Here is a 16479-nt window from a genome sequence, read left to right on the forward strand (position 1 = left end):
TCATATAAATTCTTCTCTGGAGTGTATTTGCATTACACTACTAGATTCTATTCTTGTGCAAAGCATGCTGAAGTAGTCCTGAGGAAGTCTGTTTGGAGAGTTACAAATGAACATGTCAAGAGGGAGGAAGCAGTTTGTTCTTTCAAGCTATCTAAATGCCTTTTATTACTCATTGGCTGAAAAGGTTGCTGCACATTTGCTTAACCAGGTGATATTCTTTATAAAGGTGTCCCTGGTAAAAATTTAAAGAGAGGATTGGAATACCATAACAATCTTTCAAAGTACTTTGGTCAGAGATAAGCAATCTGGGACATCCAAACAAACCCAGCAGAATACTAACGCGTTTCAGCCGAAGCATTAGTCATAGCTTAGTAGAAACACTAAAAACTTTAATTTGCTTTCAGTGACATCATGAACAACAAGGTCTTCTATCAGCATCCAAATCTGATGCGTGTTTTAGGGATGCATGAGACTGTTATGGAGGTAATGGTGAATGTGCTAGGAGGAGACAAGTCTCAGGTAATCTCTCTATGATAACAATACAGTATTGTCTATTAAATTGTGGATTTTTCTGTATGCAGTTTAGTAAAGCTGAAACATATCACAACTTCTATTTTACAGCAAATTGCTTTTCCCAAGATGGTGGCAAGCTGTTGCAGATTCCTCTGCTATTTTTGTAGGATTAGCCGGCAAAATCAAAAGGCCATGTTTGAGCATCTAGCTTACTTATTGGAGAACAGTAGTGTTGGTTTAGGTATGTCTTCATTGAGCCTGTTTTTTTTTTATTCATAGGGAATGGTTAACCAGAACAGGGAACTCTGTTTTGTATAAAAGTCCAATGGTTCTGTTACCTAATCATTACAAAAACTACTTGTCCAGGGACTAAATTGGGACCCCAATCTACTTGTCCCTCATGACAATCTATTTGTCCAGATAAAAAATAAAATGTAACCAAAACTGTATTTAAATCGGAGGTGATTTTAGGAATGCCTGGGGCTTTTAAAAATAAAAGAGGCTTTATGGCAACTTAAACATTTAATATTTTTAACATTGCGCTGTTTATCTCCTCCTCTCCTCCCTGCCTCTCTCCAGCCCCACCCCCAGGAATAGCAGAGAGGGGAGAGACATTGCAATGTGATGAACAACAATTGGCTGCTCGTCAGGAAGGGGTGTCAGGGCTTACTTTCAGTAAAAAATACAAGTAAGTTAATTTTAGGGCACAAAAAAGCAATATATTACCCTATTTTTTTGTAAAATATAAAAGATGAGGTTGCAGTGAGTAAATAGATATCCAGCATGTCAAACCTTAAATTTGTGTGCGCACGTGAAATGGCGACGAACTTCAGTACCATATATTTCCTATAGGTTGACACATTTAAAACTCTTTATAGGTCACCAGTTTAGTGTTACGGAGGATATCTGGTCCTAGAATTATTGCTCTCATTCTGGCGTGTGCGGCAATATGTAATATGTGTATTACAATTGATGATTTCATGCATAGGCACCCCAGCATGTGCTTTTATGTTTGTATGTGCGTATATGTGGGGGCCTCAATATTTTTTGTGGGGGATGGTATGTGCTTGGGTGTAACTTTAATTTTTTTACAATTTAAAAAAAAAAACTTTTTTTTTTTTTTTCATTACATAGGGGACAAAGTCCCCTATGTGATGATTTTTGGTGACAGGTTCTCTTTGAGACATCCAAGGTCTAAAAGACCCTGCATATCTCCCCTGTGCTCTCCTGAATGTAATGCGTAACATCACTTCCGGGTCAGCACAAGAAGGGGAGGGGAGGGGACTTGACCGCTCTTCTTCCACTCTAGCCGACGGTGAGCCAGGTCCGCAGATGGGCAAGCGGAGCCCAGGAAACCTCATGGGGGATGCGGAGAGGCTGGCACTGTGTGGAAGCAATCGACGGCAGCACTGCCACTGAATGCTTCTACCTGACAGTTGAGCCCTGCTGCTTGCCCGCAGCAGGGCTAAAGGAAAAAAACTACCTGCCCGGCACCCGGAGCTACATGTGTCGGGCATCGGGCAATAGGAATCCAACATCCCTGCTAATGTTCAAAGCTTTACAGCTTCAAGATTAATGAGGCTGTCAAGTAATCAAACCTCCCTCAGTGACTACCTAGAACTATTTTTAAAGCACCCCCTGGTGTGAGCAGCTTTCTAGCTCTGCCTGCATTCCAGCGATCTTTACTGTGCAGCCCTGTTTGGAACTATTTTCAGAAAGAGTCTTTGCCAAGTGTGTGCCCTGGCCCCACTCATTCATTCAAGTGGAGAACTGTACTCTGAAGGACTACTGTAGGCCACCATAAGTATGGCTCCCTTTAGGAATGAATGGGGCTATGATACACATGCACAGAATGAAGAGGATCCAATCAGAACAGTTCTTGAAGAAGGGTTGTGCTTTGAGCAGGGGTGCCCAGTGAAGAAGGCTGAAATTAGATAGGGTAAGTATTAGACCAGGTGGGCTGCATTCAAGGAATGGGACTGTGACTAAAAAGTACAGTTGTACTTCAACATAATCCCTACTACTAAATTAATCCGTCAATGTTTATACTTCCTTCCACCCACTCTCACACTGAGATCTAACAGTACTAAGATCTTAATGCCAAAAAACAAATTCATAATATCCTGATACATGTGGAGTAAATTCAGAAGTGAAATGTTTTTGTTTATTTCTAATTTTGTAAATCTGAAATTGGCTAGAACTTAGTTTATTGTAATTTGCACAATATTGCCTGCCTTATTATTTTTTGTGTTCCCAGCTCGTTCAATTTGAGATCTACATTTATGTTCTATTTATTAGCAGTAAGCAGTTTTTATTTTATAGAAAATTTGAAATGCCCTTTGTATTTGTGAAAGTTTTGGATTCAACATGTTTGTAGCATAATGTTTATTATACCAGACAAGGATTCAAATTATAACATGAAGCACCATTAAAAGTCTAGCAGGAGTGGATAACTACAGAACAACAGGTTGAAATATTTACCTTACTGGAGAAGATGAGATGCTGATTTCTGTCAGTGCTGGGAGCCTAGATTTCTTGGACATGTCATCTCTGATGGGAAAGATGAGAGTTTTGATTGGCTGCTCCTTTTCTTTAGCAGAGATCATGTAACCAAGTAACTAGACAGTATTGCTGATAACATGTGTCTCCAGTTCTGAAGATAACTTGGGACATCATTTTTTCCTGGTAAGGTAAATATTTCAGATTTTGTATCTGTCTCTACCCATACTAGCAAGAACAATAACACACATTTTCTTAGATTTCTAAACATATATTTTGATGCTTTTAAGGTGGTTGTAAACCTCAGACATGAAATATGAATAAAGCATACCCCCCTCTAGTGTGTGTTTGTCTCAGTTCAGAGCACTAAGTGCCTTTTCTATCTGCTGCCTCCTTCCTCTGCTATAAGCCTGAGTCACTTCTGACCAAGAGAAAAAAGGTGACAGGGGAGGGCACAGCCTATGATTGATGGCCTCAGCTCTGTTCCTGTGAGCTGTGTGAAGGGGGAGGGGGTCCCTTTCCTCCAATGAGCTCTCAGAACTATCCTCACTGATGTAACTTCAGCTCCCCGTCCCCTGCTTTTCATAGCTGAGAGATCCTGTGTAAATTCTGCACTTTAAATGGATGTAAGAGAAATACAGCAATACCTCGGTTTACGAATTTAATTTGTTCAGGACTTTTCGTATAGCGAAAAACTAGTAAACTGAAACACTGTTTCCCATAGGAATGCATTGGAAACCAATTGATCCGTTCCGGAGGTCAGAAAAAAGTAAACGCTACTAAAATACTGCATGAGTTATTTTATTAAGTCATGCGGTATTTTAGTAGTGACAACCATGTGTTAATGTTTCAGCTGTCAGCGGGGTTCCTCACTGACAGCTTAATTTGAAAGAACCATACCAGGCCACATGCCCTCAACATGGGGGGGGTGCTTTTTGGCAGGGGGACTCCCCCCCCCCCCAAAGCACCTTGTCCCCGTGTTGATGGGGAAAAGGGCCTCTTCCCCACAACCCTGGCCGGTGGTTGTGGGGGTCTGCAGGCAGGGGGCTTATTGGAATCTGGAAGCCCCCTTTAACAAGGGAGTCCCCAGATCCTGCCCCCCATGTAAATGAGTACGGGATACATGGTACTGCTACTCATTCACAAAAAACAAAAAGTGTAGTGTGAAAAAAGACAGGACATGGTCTTTGACAAGTCCTTTATTAAAAGAAAAAACTAAAAGAATGTCTCCCGCAGTAGATCCAAAGTCAATCACGATGCCTGATAAGCCCCCCGCCCGCAGACCCCCCACAACCACCATCCAGGGTTGTGTGGAAGAGGCCCTTGTCCCCATCAACATGGGGACAAGGTGCTTTGGGGGGGAGCCCTCCCTGCCTCAAAGCACCCCCCCATGTTGAGGGCATGTGGCCTGCTATGGTTCAGGAGGGGGGGCACTTGCTCGTTTCCCCCCCCCCATTTCCTGACTTGCCGGACTGCATGCTCGAATAAGGGTTTGGTATGGATTTTGGGGGGGGGGACCCATGCCATTTTAAAAAAAATTTTGGTGTGGGAGATCCCCTTAAGATCCATACCAGACCTGAAGGGCTTGGTATGGATGGGAGGGGGGACCCCATGCCATTTTTTAAATGTATTATGGTGCTGGTTTTTAAATGTAATTACCGCTTTTTTTTTCTTCACTATAGCTCAGAAATTCAGCTGTCACTTTCTCCCCAGCTAAAAGAGAGAATGTTTTCTTTTAGTTTATTTTGCCAAGTTAAAAGAAACAATGTTTCCTTTTAGTTTCTTAAAAGAAACAAAGTTTTCTGTTACTCAGGGGAAAGTGACAGCTAATCTTGTGAGCTACAGTGAAGAAAAAAAAAAAGCCGGCAATTGCATTTAAAAATCTGACATGCACTTCATATTGCAAAAAAAATTTGTAAAAAACTTGTAAACCAAGGCATTATTTTCAATGGATTTTCATTTGTAAACCGAAAATTACATTAATCGAGGCATTTGTAAACCAAGGTACCACTGTACAGATAAACAGGTACAACTTATGTAAGAGGATTTGTTTCATCTCAGTGTATCTCCTGAGGCCAGTCACCTCACTGGGTATATGGAAGGGTTTACAAGTACTTTAAATCATGCAATTCAAATTGTGTGTGTAAATGTGAACATGCCTTACAGCAGCAAAAGCCTAATAAACTATAGAAAGATATTCATGTACTGTTTTTCACTTTTTGCATGCTACCTCTCTATAGCATCTCCTTCTATGAGGGGATCTACTCCACTAGATGTCGCTGCTGCATCTGTAATGGACAACAATGAGCTTGCTTTGGCTTTGCAAGAACCAGACCTGGAGAAGGTAATTCATTTGTAAACAACTACAGAAATAATGTGTTGTCATCCTGTGCCTAACCTTAACCACTTGCCCTCCAAAGGATTTACCCCCCTTCCTGACCAGGACATTTTTTTGCGATACAGCGCTGCGTTACTTTAACTTACAATTACGCAGTCGTGCAATAATGTACATATATGAAACTTATGTCCTTTTTTCCCCACAAATAGAGCTTTCTCTCTGTGGTATTTGATCACCTCTGAGTTTTCTATTTTTTCACTATAAACAAAAACTGACAATTCTGAAAGAATAACAATATTTTTGACTTTTTGCTATAAAACATCCAATAAAAAAAATTTAAAAGTCAAATTGCACCATAAATTTAGGTCAAAATGTATTCTGCTACATGTCTTTGCCAAAAAAATCCCAATACATGTAAATTAATTGGTTTATATGAAAGTTATAGTGTCTACAAATGGCGGTGTATATATACTGGAATTTTTCCTTTTTATATATATATATATATATATATATGTGTGTGCTTTTGTGCAGCCCTGTAGCAGTACTTCTACTATAGGGCGGCGGGCAAGCGGTTAATAAAGACATCAAAATTGCATTTGGTTTGCTACTTTGTTGACATTTGTTGTTGCATCATAGCAACCAATGATATTTTTATGCAGGATGCCGACTTCCTTGATAAAGATTAGGAAATTTACAGGTGCTATTAGAATTTAGATGGTTAAAACTGTAAAAAATGCTGTCGTTAGAGAATAAACAAAGAATCTCCTTAAAGCCTTCTTGGGATTGATAACCTGCATTGATATGTATCTTACAGTATTAGGTTACATGTGCTAGTCCTGAGGTGGTAATATTAGCAGAGAATTAGTAAAACACAGAAAACAGGAAATATTAATAATATATAATATTGACATCTTCCAATGAGACATTAGCTCTGTTGTTCTTGGGTGACCCACCAGAATTCCCTCACTTCCTGTTTTGGTTATGGTAAGGGAAACCTTTCCAATAGGGCACAGATGAAAAAAAAATCTGACGGGTTATAACCCTCCCTTGAAAAATAGAGTTTTGCCTATCGTTCTGCTTTAATGTATGTGTAAATTCTTGGTCTCCGTAGTGACTAGCAACTTGTAATATTTGTTTAACATTTGCTGCAGCAATTACCTTAAACATATCTGATCAGTACATCTTTGCAATATGTTACATCCTCATATTATAACCACATTTTTCTTTTACCCTGTAAGAAAATTCTAAACACCAACAAACATTAGATTGTGCCACAAACTGTTTTAGTTTGGAAAACAGAGATATAACAATATGTGTGCTTTCCAGAATTCATAATCCAAGATGTAATTCCTGAAAAATCGTACAGGTTTTAAATTGTGTCTGGCCATTTACATTTTTTGTTAATTTGTAATATTGCCAAATGTTCAAAGTGAGAACAGAATTTAGAATATACAGTAAATCAAAACATCACAAAAATCTGACGATTATGTAGGTGTTAATTTCACTCATTAGTTAAGAGTTTATGAAGGAATATGATAGAATAATAATTAAAATAGAACAATAGGCAAAACGTTTCTTTTTCACTTTTGGTAGAGCATAACCCCTGTCAGTTTTATTTTCACCTTTTATGTTCCATTGTGGAGATTTCCCTTCACTTCCTGTCCCATAGCCAAACAGGAAGCGAGAGGAAGTCCCTGCAAATAAGGGAAATATTTGGGGACCCCCAGGTCACCAGAACTAGTGTCTCCGTTGGAAGATGTTTCCTCTTACTTTTTTGGGGACAACCCAAAATTTGGGATTTTCTTTTACTTTCACTTTCAGTCATAATAGTAACCAGGACAAATAAAGAGGGTAAATCTTCTTGTAGTGCCATTTAGCTTAGCCAGGTAGGATTTTTGTTAGAGGCTTGTTAGAGCCCTGGGATGAGCGAGCCTGAGAGTGAAGTAGAGAGTTCACCTCAGTACAGGCTTGGAAGCTCTACAGGTCAAAAGTTCTGGAACCCTCCCACCCTTCCAGGAGCTTAGGCGAACTTGGCCAATCCCTAGGAAGGAGTCTGGACATGGTGGCCAATAGCAACCCTTAAATAGGACAGAGCCTGTGCAACAGGGGAGTCGGGTGGAAGATGGACTGGAGAAAGCTGCTGGAGAGTGGGGACTGAGAGGGGAGCCTACTTACAGGCTGGTTGCTGGACAGAAGGATTTCCAATGTGCTAAGTCTCCTAGGGAGGACAATCTTCTCAGCAGGGAAGGAGACAGCCCAGCATAAGGCCTGAAAGCAGCTGCAACCCACCAAGCTAACAGGACAGGACAGTGTGAGTACTTCTACACCCCCTGGGCCAGATAAAGGGAGAGGGCGGTCAGGTGCAAGACCCAACTAGGACTACTTAATTGGCAGATCTTTGAATCCCTTGCCCAGGGATACCTTCAGTGTAGCTGGGTGAAAGAGGAATGATTCATCTGAGGTCTGAGGAGCTATATCGAGGGGACTTCAATGCTTTTTAAAGAGACAGTGCTATTATTGCTGATCTACATTTTTGTACAGTGTACAGTTTGCTAAGATGCTTGTCCTCAAGTTTGCAGTTCCTTGGGCATCCCAATTAACCCTAAACCCCATCCAAGTTGTTAACCCCTCAATAAAAACAAAAAACAGTTTCAAGACTGTTTTACTGACTGTGTGTGTGAAGATGTGGAAAATGTGTGTTGCCTGACCCAATCAAAGTCAGCGGCTCCTAAGGGAGTGAGCGCTACATTCTTAATGGGGGCACAGACAGCAAAAACAACTGACAATCATTCTAATCCCTCTGCACTCTATCCAAAAACAAAACAAAAAATCTTGCCTTTAGTTTTGCATTAAGTACTTTACTGAGTAATGGAAAAGTATATCTATTGTACTGATAAATTAAGTGTGACTCCCAATGTCTTCCTTTTGAATATTAGTAAATCTTGTAAATTGTACTGAAATTTCTTTATATACTTGTTTCATAAATACTGACCAATCTGTAGTCTCTGGGGAGTTAAACTAGTCTCCTTCATGAAAGGCTGGCTTGCTGAAATCAACATAACTATAGTGTATGCATCTTATTGTAAAATTAATCTATTAAAATTAATAAAGAGAAATGTTTGTCTTAAAAAAAAAGTAAAAGTCAAAAGTTACAAATATTGTAGCTGCTGACATTTAATAAACACCCACTCACCAGTCCAGGGATCCAGTGCTGTCTTCACCCGGGCTGGTTCTTCATCAGTCTTGGGAACAACGGCACCACCACCTTGGCTGTGGGAAGATGGCTGTGACTTCCTGCTGTTTCACAGTTGGTTCCCCACTGCATATGTACAAGATCATGCTGCATTTTTAGACTAGTCCAGCAGCCTGTGAAATGTTCCAAGAAGTTGACAGCAGGAGGGAGTAGGGGCCAACTTCTGCTATTCAAGCCTAAAGGAGAAAAGCAGAAGTGGGAGAGGAGAATAAGCAGAACTTTCACTTTTAGGCCTCGTTCACACCATGGTGCAGAGAAGCAGGTTTTTCTTCACCCATTCTTCAATGCACAAAAAAAATGATAGTACTCTATGTACCTTGTTCACACCACAACACTAGTATCACATGCAGATTTTTTCTGTGCAGGAATCTGCAATGTGTATAAAACTCACTGAAACACACATGAAAACTGTTGCAAACTCGTGTCTCTGCAAGTGAAATCTGTGCTTTTTTTCAATCTTTTTTTTTTTGCACATATTGTGTGAACAAGGCCTTAAGTGAAGTTCCTCTTTAAGGGCATACTTTTTGGCGCTACTAAGCATAACTCAGGCTACTAAGATACAGTTCTGGCAGTTAGCAATATCTCTCCTGAGCATTAAAACAGAACTAAACCCACCAATTTAACTTTTTCTCAAAACAGATTCAAGGCATTGCAAGAATGATAACTGTCATAGTAAGCTTGTGCTGTCAACCGAACTATCAAGCCATCAAATGGCTGGTGTCATATTTGATCATTGGCAGCACCAAGGCAACTGCAGATTAAGAGGCTAAGATGGCAGTTTCATTGGCTGTAAAGGATAGGAAGATTTAGTTCTGCTTTAAGGGGACGTTTGCAAGGGGCAAATGATGTCTTGACAATTACTGTTTTGTTTTTTACATGCTGATGTTATGAGTATGAGACCCTTCTTTAATGCTGCATGGATTTAGACTAGGGTCTCCAAATTTTTAGTACAAGGGTCACATCATATATTTTACAAATATGCATGGGCTGAAATAAATTACTATCAGAGTACCCCACACATCAGAGCTCCACCGCCTCTCATAGCCATCCTCTGCTTGACCTTAATTTTCAATCATTGTACAGTGAAGATATGCCACTGACCCTAGCTGTGGGATTGATAAAATGCTGTAGCCCACAGGCCATAGTTTGCAGATCTTTGATTTAGGTCAGCTATCTAAAATGCCAGATCCCCGCTGTTCAGCAGTCATTGGTTGCTGGGACCATGGGTGTCCCAGCAACCAATGACGTCACATGTGTGTCCTGCCTCCTGCAGCAAGGTTTTTGGCACAACTTCTGCACCCTGCAGCTTGCTACCCCTGCCAGCTTCCACTCCCTGATTGCCCTCAAGGTAGGGTGTGTTTGTACTTACAGGGACACGGTGATGGGCAGATTTTATGTTGAGGGATCACGCATTAGAATGTCCCTTAACATAAAATGTGTTCATCAGAGTGCCTCTTAATATAAAATGTACCCATCAGCATGCCCCTTATTTTATGTTAAGGGTTACTCTGATGGGCACATTTTATCTTAAGGGGCACTCTGAAGGGCACATTTTATGTTAAGGGGTACGCTGAAGGGCATATTTTATGTTAAGGGGCACTCTAATGGGCACATTTTATTCTGTGCACGTCAGAGTGCCCCTTAACATAAAATCTGCCCATCAGTATGCCTCTTAACATAAAATATGCACATCAGAGTGCCCCTAACATAAAATGTGCCCATCAGAGTACCCCTTAACATAAAATAAGGGGCATGCTGATGGGTATGGAAATATGCAGTAAAACTGGGGGAACCAATGGTGAAGAAGGATCTGGGTGTTCTGGTAGATCATAAGCTTAAAGTGTTATTAAACCTACAACAGTAAAATAAGTCTGCATATGCCGTAAAACATGCTTGTTATACCCACTGTGGAACTTAAGGGGTTATTCCTCTACACTGTGTGAAAAGGATGTTTTTGAAAAAAAAATGTTATTCAATTTTAATAGTAAATAGTAATACAAAACAGAGCCTCTGGGCATTCCCCAGCTTGCTTGTCATAGACAAAACATTACACCAAAACATAAGATTGGCTCACTCACTCTAGCTAACCTTAACCCAAGTATCCGTGACATATTAATGACTAGGGGTCTCTGCGGTTAAAGGATAGAAAGCAGGATCTATAGGGGAAGGTATTCAACACACAGTATTACTCCTTGGAGTAGTCAGGAGATCCAAGAGGGTCTTAATCAAGGTCATGCAGACAATAAAATATTAAAAATATCCACCTTTCAGGAGGTATTTCAATTCATCCCGTATCGACTGCAACCTTGGAGGAGGATTCCGACCACACATCCCAAATTTTGTTGAACTTTTAAGGGCATGCCCTGGAAATATATGTCACCTTGTAAAATGGCACCACAGAATTAACCAATGTTTTTCAGTATTTTAAAGAGGGGGGCTGAGCTACTTTCCACCTCAAAACAATGACATTTCTGGCATAAAAGAGCAATAAATTAAGGAGTGCTCTAGTAGCTCTTGTATGGGCCAAAGGATTAACCAGACCTAAGAGACACGCATCCACCGTCTGAGGAACATTAATGGTAGATAAGGTGTGAATGAACTCTAATATCTCCATCCAAAAAGTGGAGATGTGAAGGCAGTACCAGAATGTGTGAAAGAAATCTGCTGAGGCCACACCACAGCACCAGCAATTAGATATCACTTCAGGAAATATTCTATGCATTCTGGCCAGTGTTGTGCAAAGGGACATTCCCAAACATCTTCCCAATCCTCCTCATCGAACTCAGCAATCTGCGCCTGCCACTTCATTTGTAGTGGATGAAGATCTACATAGACAGTAGATAACAATGCCTTATAGATGTTAGACAATGGCTTCTTAAGTGAGGGATCTTGTAAGAGGGACTCCAGATCGTCTGTTAACAGATGAAGTGTGCCAGCTCCAAACTGAGAGCGAAAAGCATGGTGGAGTTGTAGAAATGAAAAAAAAAAAATTAGAATTGGGAAGGTCATATTGGATTTTCAATTGGTCAAAAGTAAGTAACAAGCCCCTGTCACAAATATTATCTAAGTATTTAATACCTCTCAAAGCACACACCGAGGGATCAGGGGAGGACTCAAATTCAGGTAAGTTAGGATTATACCATAATGGAGCATAAGGAGACCAAAAGGTAGAATCCAAGGCACATTTAGGCATAACTGTGGACCATGCCCTAACAACCGGTCACATAGATGAGGTAAGAGGTGGAAACACAACCCTCACCCCCTGGTATAGTAGATTTCTAAGCGCTTCATAGGAGCCACTGTACGCTGCTTCCAAGATGACTGAGGAATTAGAATAATTGGAAATTAGCCAATTATGTGCATGGGTAAGGAGAGCAGCTAAAAAATATGTGTGAAAGTGTTGACACGCCAAGCCTCCTTGGGTCCAAGGCCTACAAAGAATCAGTTTATTAAACCTAGACTGCCAAAGAAAGGAACTAATAAAAGAATGTCGATGGACAAAAAAATTTTTTGGTATCTATGTCGCAGAGTGCATATAGAAGTACCGAGAGCACGTAAAAAGGATGTTTAATCCTGACTTTTCTGATCCTCCCCTTCTTCAACTGTCCCTGACTCTTGATAGAACAGAGCCTTGGGGGCAAGCTGCACATGCCCAGTTTAATGTTTATTGCTAGAGAGTTTTTTTTTCCTTTGGGAGGGTTCATGTGATCAGCACAGGGCCAATCAACACTGTCCAGACAGAGGGTCAGGGGTTAGGCAGTTCTCATATGACAATCAGGGGAGAATGAAAACTCCTTCTACAAGCTTAACCAAGTGCTCTGTTGAGCACTGATAGAAGTCACAAGGCTGCTCTAACTGCTGATGAGAAACGTTATTTAGCAGTTTATATTTTCTAAAATAATTGCATTTCCATGCTCTGTGTACTGTGGGAGACCCTAGATAGTGAATGCAAGGTCCTGGGTTTAGTAACATTTTAATATTGGCATGCAATGCCAAGCTTCAGTTTCCAATGCTAGCAAAATCCTTTCATGTATCAAGAGAGGCAAGAGAGACTGCAGATATATCATTTTACCCCTGTACAAATAATTAGTAACGCAATCTGGAATACGCAGTTCAATTTTGGGCACCAATTTACAATAAGGATATTGGGGAACTGGAGATAGTTCAGAGAAAAACAACCAAATTGATAAGAGGCATGGAGCAACTCAGCTATGAGGAAAGATTGGAGGAGCTAAATGTATTCTCTGTTGAGAGGAGGAGATTAAGGGGGGATATGATCAACATGTATAAATACATAGGTGGTCCATATAGTGTAGAATTATTCACTTTAAAGTGGAACTTCACTCTCTCAATCAACGTGGACTATTTGTAATCCTTCTTCTGCTAGCATTAGTAATTAGATAGGAAAGTATTTCATATTTATTTGTTTTCAATTTTTTTTTTACATTTCTTCAGTTACTTCCTGGCTACCATGCCTAGGCAAATGATTTCATACATCCCAGCAGTCTTCAGGAGGGGAGGGAGGGTTCTCCGCTCAGCCTATGCGTGAGCTAAGGGCAGATAGATTCTAGGAAGTAAATTCTACATGAATCACTTGCCCTTACTCAAGATGGCCACAGCCAGAAATGCCAGGGGGTGTTTTTCAAAATGATTTCTTAGCAAAATAAAGCATGGAGGCATGGATGGATGGGTGAGTTTGCTTTGAATATTAAAAATGAATTAAATAGCATTTTTGGTTTGTGGTGCTCAGATGCAGTGTAGTTCCACTTTAAGGTTATCACAGAGGACAAGGGAGCACTCTTTATGACTGGCAAAAAAGAGGTTTAATCTCTAAATATGGAAAGGCTTTTTCACAGTAAGAGCTGTGAAAATGTGGAATAGGCTCCCTCAAGAGTTGGTTCTGGCCAGTTCAGTGGATTGCTTTAAAAAAGGCCTGAAATATTTCCTAAATGCACATAATATAACTGGATACTAATATTTATAGGTAAAGTTGATCCAGGGTTTGTATAATGTTATTCTCCTTTTTATTGGTTGAACTAGATGGACCTATGTCTTTTTTCAACCAGACTAAGTATGAGCTGTGTGAAAAAATCAACCAAATTCCACTGTCAGCTTCAAAAGCAGCAAAAAAGACAGAACTATTATCAGAGGATGTATTGGCACAACTTGATGCAGCTATTCAGAGTGCAGTATGCCTTTCTTTAGCCATTGATGAATCAACAGATATAACTGATAATGCCCAGCTTTTGGTATATGGAAGATGTTTTCACAAAGAAACAAAAGAACTCTGTGAGGACCCATTAGGTGTAACACCACTTGAGACACATACAAGAAGACAAGGCATATATGAGGCCATATATGAGGCCATAAAGGAGATTCTGAGAAAGAGGAGGATAGATCTGAAAAAAGTGGTGTCAGTCATCACCTGCCATGTTGGGAAAGGAGAGAGGAGCCATGCCACAGTTGAAAGAGGACAACCATGACATAATGGACACAATGATGAAACATATCAACATCCTCACAGTATCCTCATCCCATCAATATCGTTTACTAAGAGAGTTTCTTAGAGAAGTTTAGGCAAATGCAAATTACCTTTTACTGCACAAAAATGTGAGATGGCTGAGTAAAGGCAGTGTATTGGAATATTTTTGGATCATTCGAACAGAAGTAGCAGCTTTCTTAGTACAACTGAAAAGTCAGAAAGCAAAACAGTTGTCACTGTTTTTACAAGATGAGAGCACAATGGATAGTATTGCTTTCCTAGTAGACATAACATCACACCTTAACCCCTTCGCTCCTAAGGGTAAAATAAACCTTAATGCCTAAGCACAATTTTGCAACTTTGACATGTGTTAGCAGAACCGTACACATCATCACAACTACTTTGTGCATCCAGGTGCATTATACCTTGTTTTTTTAGGACAAATTGGGCTTTCATTTGGTGGTAAATGGTAATGGATATCTCCTTTTTTTATCATCAAAGGAAGACTGGCCAAAAATGGTCCGCCAGGGACTCAGATCCTACAGTGCCAGACGTGTCCCCCTGCTTAAGCCAGTACATGTCCGGGCCCGTCTGAAGTTTGCTAGAGAGCATTTGGATGATCCAGAAGAGGATTGGGAGAATGTCATATGTTCAGATGAAACCAAAATAGAACTGTTTGGTAGAAACACAATTGTCTTGTTTGGAGGAGAGAGAATGCTGAGTTGCATCCAAAGAACACCATACCTACTGTGAAGCATGGGGGTGGCAACATCATGCTTTGGGGCTGTTTCTCCGCAAAGGGACCAGGACAATTGATCCATGTACAGGACAGAATGAATGGGGCCATGTATCGTGAGATTTTAAGTGCAAACCTCCTTCCATCAGCAAGGGCATTGAAGATGAAACGTAGCTGGGTCTTCCAACATGACAATGATCCCAAACATATCGCCAGGGCAACGAAAGAGTGGCTTCGTAAGAAGCATTTCAAGGTCCTGGAGTGGCCTAGCCAGTCTCCAGATCTCCACCCCATAGAAAACCTTTGGAGGGAGTTGAAAGTCGGTGTTGCCCAGCGACAGCCCCATAACATCACTGCTCTAGAGGAGATCTGCATTGAGGAATGGGCCAACATACAAGCAACAGTGTGTGCCAACCTTGTGAAGACTTACAGGAAACGTTTGACCTCTGTCATTGCCAACAAAGGATATATAACAAAGTATTGAGATGAACTTTTGATATTGACCAAATACTTATTTTCCACCATAATTTGCAAATAAATTCTTTCCAAATCAGCCAATGTGATTGTCTGGATTTTTTTTCTCATTTTGTCTCTCATAGTTGAGGTCTACCTATGATGCCAATTACAGGCCTCTCATCTTTTTAAGTGGGAGAACTTGCACAATTGGTGGCTGACTAAATACTTTTTTGCCCCACTGTAAATCCATGTTTTTTGGAGGAAAGGAACTAGTACCGTGAAGTCAGTGACTACCTACAGCAGTATGAAGCCAGCTGAACTATCATAACTACTTCTTTATATGTGATAATCCCCTGCTGCTGCTGAGCCAACAGGGCATAACACCTCTGATTTATTCTCATAGTCTTTGGTTACAGAGATACTATAGGAAAATCAAATCTGGTTACTACCCTATTTAGCCAGCTCATAACTACTAAATTTATCTAAAATCACTCTCGTTTTACCTTCACAAAGTTAGGTATCTATCCATTTTTTTAATAGCAGGAAGTGATTCAGGTCTCTGCTAAAGCACATGGTTATATTTACACTGTGGAACTATTTGCTTTTTTACAGGTTGTGACATATTTGGCAGGTTGTGGACTGCAGAGCTGTCCAATGTTAATAGCCAAAGGATACCCAGATATTGGATGGAATCCTATAGAGGGAGAGCGTTACCTGTCATTCTTACGCTTTGCTGTCTTTGTAAACTGTAAGTATAGATATCACTTCCTAAGTGAAGCAGCATGTGTGCTTGCAGTATAAATGTACTCACTGATTTCCTCCAGTTTATGTAAATGTTGTATTATGATAACAACAAATCAAGGAAATATGCAGATTACTTGTAGCCAGATAGAACTCAGTTAATCACAATATGATTTTTTTCTTCCAAATACTAAATGATGATCTCCTTTTTCTGTGAATTTGATTAAACTGGTATATTCTATAATGTTATCCAGCATAGCTGGAGTTCAAGAGCTAACAGTTTAGGCCAAAAGGATTGGTCACCATACCATTGATGGTGCTTTGAAATGAATATGGCACAATAGTTGCATATGTTGCCATGTTATGACTTTATTTTTTTTTAACACTGTATTTATTTTTTTTACTCGGGTAATTTTTTATTGAAAGTATTTTTCAATCAAATATAAACAATAGTACTGTAA

General features: G+C 40.1%; 1 protein-coding gene across 8 annotated transcripts in view; it reads left to right on the forward strand.

Annotated features, from left to right (window-relative positions):
* The window catches only part of RYR3 (ryanodine receptor 3), a 954561-nt gene that overhangs the window by 482142 nt on the left and 455940 nt on the right, over nucleotides 1-16479 (forward strand). For all 8 annotated transcript variants that reach the window (XM_089671311.1, XM_089671312.1, XM_089671314.1 and 5 more), the window contains 4 exons: nucleotides 405-519; nucleotides 622-754; nucleotides 5253-5356; nucleotides 15890-16025. In XM_089671311.1, coding sequence (XP_089527437.1) covers nucleotides 405-519; nucleotides 622-754; nucleotides 5253-5356; nucleotides 15890-16025 — 488 coding nt within the window. The remainder of the gene's footprint in view (nucleotides 1-404; nucleotides 520-621; nucleotides 755-5252; nucleotides 5357-15889; nucleotides 16026-16479) is intronic.

Source organism: Staurois parvus, unplaced genomic scaffold, assembly GCF_062004578.1.
Source record: "Staurois parvus isolate SC_StPar_1 unplaced genomic scaffold, SC_StPar_1.0 ptg000104l, whole genome shotgun sequence".
In the NCBI taxonomy this organism is placed as follows: Eukaryota; Metazoa; Chordata; class Amphibia; order Anura; family Ranidae; genus Staurois; species Staurois parvus.